Source organism: Panulirus ornatus, chromosome 55 (assembly GCF_036320965.1).
Source record: "Panulirus ornatus isolate Po-2019 chromosome 55, ASM3632096v1, whole genome shotgun sequence".
Classification (NCBI taxonomy): Eukaryota; Metazoa; Arthropoda; class Malacostraca; order Decapoda; family Palinuridae; genus Panulirus; species Panulirus ornatus.
Genome location: NC_092278.1, coordinates 25,612,008 through 25,624,515, shown reverse-complemented (window position 1 = coordinate 25,624,515; position 12,508 = coordinate 25,612,008). Strand labels below are relative to the sequence as shown.

The 12,508-nt window shown below is 41.0% G+C and overlaps 1 protein-coding gene across 3 annotated transcripts in view; it reads left to right on the top strand.

Annotated features, from left to right (window-relative positions):
• The window catches only part of LOC139765609 (protein FAM8A1-like), a 35,337-nt gene extending 26,148 nt beyond the window's left edge, over positions 1–9,189 (top strand). For 2 of the 3 annotated variants that reach the window (XM_071693261.1, XM_071693259.1), the window contains 2 exons: positions 4,015–4,157; positions 8,670–9,189. In XM_071693261.1, the coding sequence (XP_071549362.1) occupies positions 4,015–4,157; positions 8,670–8,850 (324 nt within the window). In that variant the 3' untranslated portion in view covers positions 8,851–9,189. The remainder of the gene's footprint in view (positions 1–4,014; positions 4,158–8,669) is intronic. The other variant, XM_071693260.1, reaches the window with a different exon arrangement.
• Positions 9,190–12,508: the final 3,319 nt, after the last annotated feature.

Sequence of the window (12,508 nt, the reverse complement as noted above, 5' to 3'; positions counted from 1 at the left end):
TGATAGTGAACTTATCCTCTCTCACTCAAGTGTTATGATTTCATTGTAATACATGATATGAAAATTGTATTAGGTTTCAGTAAATTGATAGATCAAATATAAAGTGTTGGGAAGGAAAATGTAAACTCAGCGACAGTGACAGTAGCCTTGAAATAGCAAGTGGGATGTCTGCAGCAGTTGCTTTGAAATAGCAAGCGGGACATCCAGAGATTTGCTTTGTAAATGTCTCTGCCTTCACCTCCACTACTTCCTGGGATCAGCCAAAAAGTTGATAATTTACTCTGTTTTTTTGCAGTGTTTTGTAGTTGTTTCAGTGTGTTTTATGTTCCTTGTAGTTACATTTTCTTTCATGGTTAGAGGACATTTTTTGACATTTGCTTAAAGAATCTTTAAAGTTTTCACTTTCCCCCTTATTCCCTGCATGCCTTAGAAGGTGACTAAAAGGGATGGGAGCAGGGGCTGGAAGTCTTCCCCTCTAGTTTTTACTTTTTCAAAAGAAGGAACGTAGAAGGGGGACAAGTGAGGATTGTTTCCTCCAAGGGTCAGTTCTCTGTTCTTGATGCTACCTCGCTAATGCGGGAATGGCATGTATGAAAAAAAGAATGTTCTAAATTCACTTTTACCCATTATGTGATGGAAAGGAAGGATGAATTTAATTATGAAATGTGATAAGGTGCAATTAAAATTAATATGTAAGTGTAGTCAGCAAGTTAGAATGATAGAAATGTAGCCATTTTTACTCCCATATGTTTTAAATGATAAATAGTTAAAGAAGGAATAGCCTTTCTCAAGTAAAGTGTGTCTGTATTCATATTATGTATATTTTTTCTGCCATTTTTTGGATTATGCAGAGTTAAAGAACGATTAAGCTGTCCATTGCCCATAGCTTCTTTTGCAGTTACAATCAAATTGATTTTCATAGAGGAAAAATAATGGTTTAACTTTAAATGCCTCTTTACCATTAGTTAATGCATAGTAACCTGCACATGTTATCAGTATTAAATCAAATATAAGGTGTTTGGTCTCAGTTACTTAAGATATTTCAGATGTGAATACAGCTTCTCCTAAAGTTATATTTTTATGCACAAGAGACATTATAATTATTTTCATTATACTTTATTGTCCTCGTTTTAGCAAGGTAGTGTGAGCAACAAATGAACAATGAACTTATTCACACATACAATCTCAACCTTTCATGTATATTGTAAAATATATGTTTTGGGGCAGTTTGTGTTTGATCCCATGAAATTCTTGAAATATGATGAATAAGAAATACTTCCCACATATTCCCCACGTTATCCCTGGGGATAGGGGAGAAAGAATACTTCCCACGTATTCCCTGCGTGTCGTAGAAGGCGACTAAAAGGGAAGGGAGCGGGGGGCTGGAAATCCTCCCCTCTCGTTTTTTTTTAATTTTCCAAAAGAAGGAACAGAGAAAGGGGCCAGGTGAAGATATTCCCTCAAAGGCCCAGTCCTCTGTTCTTAATGCTACCTCGCTATCGCGGGAAATGGCGAATAGTATGAAAAAAAAAAATATTCCCCACGTGTTGTAGAAGGCGACTAAAGGGGACAGAAGCAGGGGGGCTAGAAACCCTCCCTTCTTTGTATTTTAACTTTTTGAAAAGGGGAAACAGAAGAAGGAGTCATGCTGGAAGTGCTCATCCTCCTCGAAGGCTCAGATTGGGGTTTCTATATGTGTGTGGATGTAACCAAGATGAGAAAAAAGGAGAGATAGGTTGTATGTTTGAGGAGAGGAATCTGGAAGTTTTGGGGGCTGTTTGTGTTTGATCCCATGAAATTCTTGAAATATGATGAATAAGAAATACTTCCCATGCATTCCCCACGTGTTGTAGGAGGTGACTAAAGGGGACAGGAGGGGGGGGGGGGGGGGGGGCTGGAAACCCTCCCTTCCTTGTATTTTAACATTCTAAAAGGGGAAACAGAAGAAGGAGGCACGCAGGGAGTGCTTATACTCCTCAAAGGCTCAGATTGGAGTTTCTAAATGTGTGTGGATGTAACCAAGATGAGAAAAAAGGAGAGATAGGTAATATGTTTGAGGAGAGGAACCTGGATGTTTTGGCTCTGAGTGAGACGAAGCTCAAGGGTAAACAGGAAGAGTGGTTAAGGAATGTTTTGGGAGTAAAGTCAGGTGTTGGTGAGAGGATGAGAGCAAAGGAAGGAGTAGCACTACTCCTGAAACAGGAGTTGTTGGAGTATGTGATAGAGTGTAAGAAAGTAAACTCTAGATTGATATGGGTAAAACTGAAAGTGGATAGAGAGAGAGGGGTGATTATTGGTGCTTATGCACCTGGGCATGAGAAGAAAGATCATGAGAGGCAAGGGATGACGTGCTGGCAATGGATTGAACCAGGGCATGTGAAGTGTCTGGGGTAAACCATAGAAAGGTCTATGGGGCCTGGATGTGGATAAGGAGCTGTGATTTCGGTGCAGTACACATGACAGCTAGAGACTGAGTGTTAACGAATCTGGCCTTTTTGTCTGTTTTCCTGGCACTACCTCACTGAAGTGGGAGGTAGCGATGTTGTTTCCTGTGTGGTGGAGTAGAGCCAGAAATGAATGAAGGCAAGCGAGTAGGAATATGTACATGTGTATATGTCTGTGTGTGTGTGTGTGTGTGTATATGTTTTTATGTATGTATATGTATGTATATGGGCATTTATGTATATGTATGTGTATATGAGTGGATGGGCCATTCTTCGTCCGTTTCCTGGCGCTACCTCGCTGACACAGGAAACAGCAACTGCGTATGATAAATAAATAAATAACAAGACGGTAGATAAGAAGCTTCTTGGAGAGGATGTGAAGTTAAATTTCCTTTTTCTCATTTCATAGCAGTATAAGATCCTCATTTCATCATTCACTGCCCTTTCATATTCAGCATACCACCTGCACACTGAAATAACATCTCCCTAAAAACTCCTCTTTTCTTCCACTCTTGTATTTCCATTTATGTTCTCCCTTGCCATTCTTCACTTAGTTTCTCCAGGTATGTAGTTTCTCCTGGTATGTAAACACAGGCCACTTTCCAAGCTCATATTCTTTCACAGTTTGTCAAACATATGTTATTTCCTGATTCCTGAACCCACCACCAAATTTCACTTTTGCCTCCAGCAAGATATAATTAGACATTCCGCCTTTTACCTCTTTCAGTACATCCACATCCATCAGCCTCTCCTATGCATTCAATAACTCCCAGTGATACCAACCACATTCACCTATGTAAGATTACAGCTGCATCTTATTTTGAACCATGTTTTCTCTATCACCATTCCTCTCCCAGCACACAACTTGAGAAGCTGTTCTCCATTTACACCAAGGATGCCATGCCACGCCACCAAGCTACCATCAAGATTTGATCTCTTGCATCAAAACTGCCAAAGCTCTAACTTAGCTCCTCCCAAAATACAGTCCTTTCTTCTTCACTCCCTTTATAACTCACAGGAAACACACTTATGATTACTCACCACTCATGATCTTTTTTTCTATTATGCATGTCTGAAACTCACTTACTTACATTCTTTACCATAATCCCCCAGCTCATTCTTCATCAAAGGAGCTACCATTTCTTGTGGTATTTTCTTCTCACTATGTCTTTAACCACCGAGGATTCCCAAACCACTTCATCCCTACCCTTCAGCTCTTGCTCTGAGCCAGAATACCCAAGTTTCTCTCTCCAAACATAGCTCCTATCTTTCCCCCCTTTTCTTCCTGGTTACATCTTTGCCTCCTCCTTTTCCTGTTCTCAGAAAGTGGTATACATGAGGGGGTGGTTTCCAGCCCTGTCTCCTATGCCTGTTGGTCACCTCATAAGAAACATAGGAGACATGTTAATGGTACTTTCTATCTTATAGTAAGGGAATCATAAATACTTCTTGTAAATTTATATAAGTGCAAATGTTCATTGTTCATTTCTTCCTGATACTACCTTAGTAAAGAGGGAGTGGCAAGTAGGTATTAAAAGATTTTACATGTGTATTGATACATTGTCAACAGGCTCTTTGTCTACACCGTGGTTCTGGAGGGGTAGGAGGTGCTACACCAGGCAAAAAGGTGGTAGGCTTGCGAGTCGTAAGGTGTGAGTGGGTAGCACCAACTGCTGCAGACCAGGCTTTGATCTACCCTGCCACAGACTTGGGGTAGGGCTGAGATGGAGAAATGAATTTGCTTTTTCTCCACATGTGATGCACTTGTTTTTCAGAAGAGTATTGATGAAATTGTAATTATGTGTTGATATAGATAGGATTGTATGGAGGAGGGTGGATGTGTTGGAAATTAAATGTTTGAGGACAATATGTGGTGTAAGGTGGTTTGATCAAGTAAGTAATGAAAGGGTAAGAGAGATGTGTGGTAATAAAAAGTGTGGTTAAGAGAGCAGAAGAGGGTGTATTGAAATGGTTTGGACGTATAGAAGGAATGAGGATAGGTTGACAAAGAGGATATGTGTCAGAGATGGAGGGAACAAGAAGTGGGAGACCAAATTGGAGGTGGAAGGATGTAGTGAATAAGATTTTGAGCGATCAGGGCCTGAACATGCAGGAGGGTGAAAAGTGTGCATGAAATAGAGTGAATTGGAACAATGTGGTATACTGGGGTCAACATGCTATCTATGGACTGGACTTGGGCATGTGAAACATTCAGGGTAAACCATGGAAACGTCTGTGGTCCAGGATATGGAGAGGGAGCTATGGTTTCGATTCATTACACATGACAGCTAGAGACTGTGTGAGCAAATGTGGCCTTTTTTTTTGTCTATCTTGGAGCTACCTTGCTGACATGGGGTAGCAATGCTGTTTTGTGTGGGATGGGATGGTGCCAGGAATGGATGAAGGTGAGCAAGTATGAATATGTACATGTCTATATATGTATGTGTATGTATATGTACGTGTATACATGTGTGTATATATATATATATATATATATATATATATATATATATATATATATATATCCCTGGGGATAGGGGAGATAGAATACTTCCCACGTATTCCCTGCGTGTCGTAGAAGGCAACTAAAAGGGGAGGGAGCGGGAGGCTGGAAATCCTCCCCTCTTTTTTTTTCCAAAAGAAGAAACAGTGAAGGGGGCCAGGTGAGGATATTCCCTCAAAGGCCCAGTCCTCATCCTCTGTTCTTAACGCTACCTCACTAATGCGGGAAATGGCGATTAGTATAAAAAAATATATATATATATATATATATATATATATTTTTTTTTTTTTTTTTTTTTTTTTTATACTTTGTCGCTGTCTCCCGCGTCTGCGAGGTAGCGCAAGGAAACAGACGAAAGAAATGGCCCAACCCCCCCCCCATACACATGTACATACACATGTCCACACACGTGTATACATACCTACACAGCTTTCCATGGTCCACCCCAGACGCCTCACATGCCTTGATTCACTCCACTGACAGCACGTCAACCCCTGTATACCACATCGCTCCAATTCACTCTATTCCTTGCCCTCCTTACACCCTCCTGCATGTTCAGGCCCCGATCACACAAAATCTTTTTCACTCCATCTTTCCACCTCCAATTTGGTCTCCCTCTTCTCCTCGTTCCCTCCACCTCCGACACATATATCCTCTTGGTCAATCTTTCCTCACTCATTCTCTCCATGTGCCCAAACCATTTCAAAACACCCTCTTCTGCTCTCTCAACCACGCTCTTTTTATTTCCACACATCTCTCTTACCCTTACGTTACTTACTCGATCAAACCACCTCACACCACACATTGTCCTCAAACATCTCATTTCCAGCACATCCATCCTCCTGCGCACAACTCTATCCATAGCCCACGCCTCGCAACCATACAACATTGTTGGAACCACTATTCCTTCAAACATACCCATTTTTGCTTTCCGAGATAATGTTCTCGACTTCCACACATTTTTCAAGGCTCCCAAAATTTTCGCCCCCTCCCCCACCCTATGATCCACTTCCGCTTCCATGGTTCCATCCGCTGACAGATCCACTCCCAGATATCTAAAACAATTCACTTCCTCCAGTTTTTCTCCATTCAAACTTACCTCCCAATTGACTTGACCCTCAACCCTACTGTACCTAATAACCTTGCTCTTATTCACATTTACTCTTAACTCTCATTTTTCTTTTTTTTTTTTTTTCCAAAAGAAGTAACAGAGAAGTGGGTCAGGTGAGAATATTCCCTCAAAGGCCCAGTCCTCTGTTCTTAACGCTACCTCGCTATTGCGGGAAATGGCGAATAGTATGAAAGAAAGAAAGATATATATATATATATATATATATATATATATATATATATATATATATATATATATATATATATATATTATCCCTGGGGATAGGGGAGAAAGAATACTTCCCACGTATTCCCTGCGTGTCGTAGAAGGCGACTAAAAGGGGAGGGAGCGGGTGGCTGGAAATCCTCCCCTCTCGTTTTTTTTTTTATTATTTTCCAAAGGAAGGAACAGAGAAGGTGTCCAGGTGAGGATATTCCCTCAAATGCCCAGTCCTCTGTTCCTAATGCTACCTTGCTAATGCGGGAAATGGCGAATAGTATGAGAGAGCTTGGGAAGTGAGTCAGTTGTTGTTCGCTGATGATACAGCGCTAGTGGCTGATTCATGTGAGAAACTGCAGAAGCTGGTAACTGAGTTTGGTAAAGTGTGTGAAAGAAGAAAGCTGAGAGTAAATGTGAATAAGAGCAAGATTATTAGGTACAGTAGGGTTAAGGGTCAAGTCATTTGGGAGGTAAGTTTGAATGGAGAAAAACTGGAGGAAGTGAAGTGTTTTAGATATCTGGGAGTGGATTTGGCAGCGGATGGAACCATGGAAGCAGAAGTGAATCATAGGGTGGGGGAGGGGGCAAAAATTCTGGGAGCGTTGAAGAATGTGTGGAAGTCGAGAACATTATCTCGGAAAGCAAAAATGGGTATGTTTGAAGGAATAGTGGTTCCAACAATGTTGTATGGTTGCGAGGCATGGGCTATGGATAGAGTTGTGCGCAGGAGGGTGGATGTGCTGAAAATGAGATGTTTGAGGACAATATGTGGTGTGAGGTGGTTTGATCGAGTAAGTGATAATAGGGTAAGAGAGATGTGTGATAATAAAAAGAGTGTGGTTGAGAGAGCAGAAGAGGGTGTTTTGAAATGGTTTGGTCACATGGAGAGAATGAGTGAGGAAAGATTGACCAAGAGGATATATGTGTCAGAGGTGAAGGGAACGAGAAGTGGGAGACCAAATTGGAGGTGAAAAGATGGAGTGAAAAAGATTTTGAGTGATCAGGGCCTGAACATGCAGGAGGGTGAAAGGCGTTCAAGGAATAGAGTGAATTGGAACGATGTGGTATACTGGGGTCGAAGTGCTGTCAATCGATTGAACCACGGCATGTGAAGCATCTGGGGGTAAACCATGGAAAGTTCTGTTGGTCTTGGATGTGGAAAGGGAGCTGTGGTTTCGGTGCATTATTACATGACAGCTAGAGACTGAGTATGAACGAATGGGGCCTTCGTTCCTCCCTTCTCTTTTTTTTTTTTTTTCTTTTTTTTTTTCTCTCCAAAAGAAGGAACAGAGAAGGGGGCCAGGTGAGGATATTCCCTCAAAGGCCCAGTCCTCTGTTCTTAACGCTACCTCGCTAAGGCGGGAAATGGCGAATGGTTTAAAAAAAAAAAAGTATATATGTATATATCTGTGTGTGTGTATATACATATACATTGAGATGTATAGGTATGTATATTTGCATGTGTGGACGTGTATGTATATACATGTGTATGTGGGTGGATTGGGCCATTCTTTCCTCTGTTGCGCTACCTCGCTAACACGGGAGACAGCGACAAAGCAAAATAATAATAATAATGATAATATATATTCTTCTTTTTCTTTCAAACTATTCGCCATTTCCCGCATTAGCGAGGTAGCGTTAAGAACAGAGGACTGGGCCTTTGAGGGAATACCCTCATCTGGCCCAATTCTCTGTTCCTTCTTTTGGAAAATTAAAAAAAACGAGAGGGGAGGATTTCCAGCCCCCCGCTCCCTCCCCTTTTAGTCGCCTTCTACGACACGCAGGGAATATGTGGGAAGTATTCTTTTGCGCATGATCAAGATATTCCTATGAGTCCACGCGGAAAATGAAACACGAAAGGTTCCCAAGTGCACTTTCGTGTAATAATCACATCATCAGGGGAGAGACAAGAGAGAAATATAACAGTCAGTTGATATACATCGAAGAGACAAAGCTAGATGGGAAAGGTGTAATCACTGTCAGCTGCATTGTAGAGTGAGTTTGTTTATTATAGGAATGTGGAAATAACTGAAGTGTAGCTAAAAATTAAGAGAATATTTGCGAGTTAATTGAATAAGATTAGGTATAGGAAAAGACTAAACATGAGGTAAAAGGATAAAGCTTAGAACAATGTATGTGAGGGATGTGAGTATTTAGGAGTGTATAAAATGTGTTGCATTTAGTATTTTGCAAAAGCTATGCTATAGCTACCTCACAATGCAGTGGAAGTAGTCCTATAATGCATAAGTAGAAGATTCTCTTCTAGCTGTTTTACCTTAATTGAATAGGGTACCTTACTGAATATCATTAAAGAAGCCAAATATGTTATAGTTTGATACATATTTTGATACATAAGTAGGCATCATGTGATTAATCTTTTTCTCTCTCACAGGTTGTGTCGTGCGGTCATTCGATCAGTGGTGAAGAACTTTTCTCTCACTTTTCTTTTCCCAATTTGCTTCACATTCTTCTCATTCCAACATAATCGTATTGTATATGACATCATTGCTGGATCAATTGTTGTAGAGGAACAAGTAGTACAGAGACGTAGAAATAATAACAATGTAAACTAATTAGGAATGAATGGGGAGTTGTGGTTTCAGTCCATTACACATGACAGCTAGAGACTGAATGTGAACGAATGTGGCCTTTTTTGTCTGTTTCCCTGGCATTACCTTGCAATGCTATTTCCTGAGGTGGTGTGGCACAGAGAATGGATGAAGGCAAGCAAGTATATGTACATGTGTATATATGTGTATGGCTATGTATGCATATGTATATGTATGTTTATGTGTATATGAGTGGATGGGCCATTCTTTGTTTCCTGGCGCTACCTTGCTGATGCAGGAAATGGCGATTAAGTATAATATTGAATAAATATATATATATATATATATATATATATATATATATATATATATATATATTTTTTTTTTTTTTGTCGCTGTCTCCCGCGTTTGCGAGGTAGCGCAAGGAAACAGACGAAAGAAATGGCCCAACCCACCCCCATACACATGTATATACATACGTCCACACACACAAATATACATACCTACACAGCTTTCCATGGTTTACCCCAGATGCTTCACATGCCCTGATTCAATCCACTGACAGCAAGTCAACCCCGGTATACCACATCGCTCCAATTCACTCTATTCCTTGCCCTCCTTTCACCCTCCTGCATGTTCAGGCCCCGATCACACAAAATCTTTTTCACTCCATCTTTCCACCTCCAATTTGGTCTCCCTCTTCTCCTCGTTCCCTCCACCTCCGACACATGTATCCTCTTGGTCAATCTTTCCTCACTCATTCTCTCCATGTGACCAAACCATTTCAAAACACCCTCTTCTGCTCTCTCAACCACGCTCTTTTTATTTCCACACATCTCTCTTACCCTTACGTTACTTACTCGATCAAACCACCTCACACCACACATTGTCCTCAAACATCTCATTTCCAGAACATCCATCCTCCTGCGCACAACTCTATCCATAGTCCACGCCTCGCAACCATACAACATTGTTGGAACCACTATCTATATATATATATATATATATATGTATATATGTGTGTATGTATATGTACGTGTATGCGTGTGTGTATATATATATATATATATATATATATATATATATATATATATATATATATATATATATATATGTATATATATATATATATATATATATATCCCTGGGGATAGGGGAGATAGAATACTTCCCACGTATTCCCTGCGTGTCGTAGAAGGCGACTAAAAGGGGAGGGAGCGGGAGGCTGGAAATCCTCCCCTCTCTTTTGTTTTCCAAAAGAAGAAACAGTGAAGGGGGCCAGGTGAGGATATTCCCTCAAAGGCCCAGTCCTCATCCTCTGTTCTTAACGCTACCTCACTAATGCAGGAAATGGCGATTAGTATAAAAAAAAAAAGTATATATATATATATATATATATATATATATATATATATATATATATATATATCTGGGGATAGGGGAGAAAGAATACTTCCCATGCATTCCTCACATGTCGTAGAAGGCGACTAAAGGAGCGGAGGTCTGGAAACCCTCCCCTCCTTGTACTTTAACTTTCTAAAAGGGGAAACAGAAGGAGTCACACGGGGAGGGCTCATCCTCCTCGAAGGCTCAGATTGGGGTGTTTAAATGTGTGTGGATGTAACCAAGATGAGAAAAGAGGAGAGATAGGTAGTATGTTTGAGGAAAGGAACCTGGATGTTATGGCTCTGAGTGAAACGAAGCTAAAGGGTAAAGGGGAAGAGTGGTTTGGGAATGTCGGGAGTAAAGTCAGGGGTTAGTGAGAGGACAAGAGCAAGGGAAGGAGTAGCACTACTCCTGAAACAGGAGTGGTGGGAGTATGTGATAGAGTGTAAGAAAGTAAACTCTAGATTGATATGGGTAAAACTGAAAGTTGATGGAGAGAGATGGGTGATTATTGGTGCATATGCACCTGGGCATAAGAAGAAAGATCATGAGAGGCAAGTGTTTTGGGAGCAGCTGAGTGAGTGTGTTACTAGTTTTGATGCACGAGACCGGGTTATAGTGATGGGTGATTTGAATGCAAAGATGAGTAATGTGGCAGTTGAGGGAATAATTGGTGTACATGGGGTGTTCAGTGTTGTAAATGGAAATGGTGAAGAGCTTGTAAATTTATGTGCTGAAAAAGGATTGGTGATTGGGAATACCTGGTTTAAAGATATATATATATATATATATATATATATATATATAAGTTTGTTGAGTATTCCTGGTAAATTATATGGGAGGGTATTGATTGAGAGGGTGAAGGCATGTACAGAGCATCAGATTGGGGAAGAGCAGTGTGGTTTCAGAAGTGGTAGAGGATGTGTGGATCAGGTGTTTGCTTTGAAGAATGTATGTGAGAAATACTTAGAAAAGCAAATGGATTTGTATGTAGCATTTATGGATCTGGAGAAGGCATATGATAGAGTTGATAGAGATGCTCTGTGGAAGGTATTAAGAATATATGGTGTGGGAGGCAAGTTGTTAGAAGCAGTGAAAAGTTTTTATCGAGGATGTAAGGCATGTGTACGTGTAGGAAGAGAGGAAAGTGATTGGTTCTCAGTGAATGTAGGTTTGCGGCAGGGGTGTGTGATGTCTCCATGGTTGTTTAATTTGTTTATGGATGGGGTTGTTAGGGAGGTAAATGCAAGAGTCTTGGAAAGAGGGGCAAGTATGAAGTCTGTTGGGGATCAGAGAGCTTGGGAAGTGAGTCAGTTGTTGTTCGCTGATGATACAGCGCTGGTGGCGGATTCATGTGAGAAACTGCAGAAGCTGGTGACGGAGTTTGGTAAAGTGTGTGGAAGAAGAAAGTTAAGAGTAAATGTGAATAAGAGCAAGGTTATTAGGTACAGTAGGGTTGAGGGTCAAGTCAATTGGGAGGTGAGTTTGAATGGTGAAAAACTGGAGGAAGTGAAGTGTTTTAGATATCTGGGAGTGGATCTGTCAGCGGATGGAACCATGGAAGCGGAAGTGGATCATAGGGTGGGGGAGGGGGCGAAAATTTTGGGAGCCTTGAAAAATGTGTGGAAGTCGAGAACATTGTCCCGGAAAGCAAAAATGGGTATGTTTGAAGGAATAGTAGTTCCAACAATGTTGTATGGTTGCGAGGCGTGGGCTATGGATAGAGTTGTGCGCAGGAGGATGGATGTGCTGGAAATGAGATGTTTGAGGATAATGTGTGGTGTGAGGTGGTTTGATCGAGTAAGTAACGTAAGGGTAAGAGAGATGTGTGGAAATAAAAAGAGCGTGGTTGAGAGAGCAGAAGAGGGTGTTTTAAAATGGTTTGGGCACATGGAGAGAATGAGTGAGGAAAGATTGACCAAGAGGATATATGTGTCGGAGGTGGAGGGAACGAGGAGAAGAGGGAGACCAAATTGGAGGTGGAAAGATGGAGTGAAAAAGATTTTGTGTGATCGGGGCCTGAACATGCAGGAGGGTGAAAGGAGGGCAAGGAATAGAGTGAATTGGAGCGATGTGGTATACAGGGGTTGACGTGCTGTCAGTGGATTGAATCAAGGCATTTGAAGCGTCCGGGGTAAACCATGGAAAGCTGTGTAGGTATGTATATTTGTGTGTGTGGACGTGTGTATGTACATGTGTATGGGGGGGGTTGGGCCATTTCTTTCGTCTGTTTCCTTGCGCTACCTCGCAAACGCGGGAGACAGCGACAAAGTATAAAAAAAAAAAAAAAAAAAAA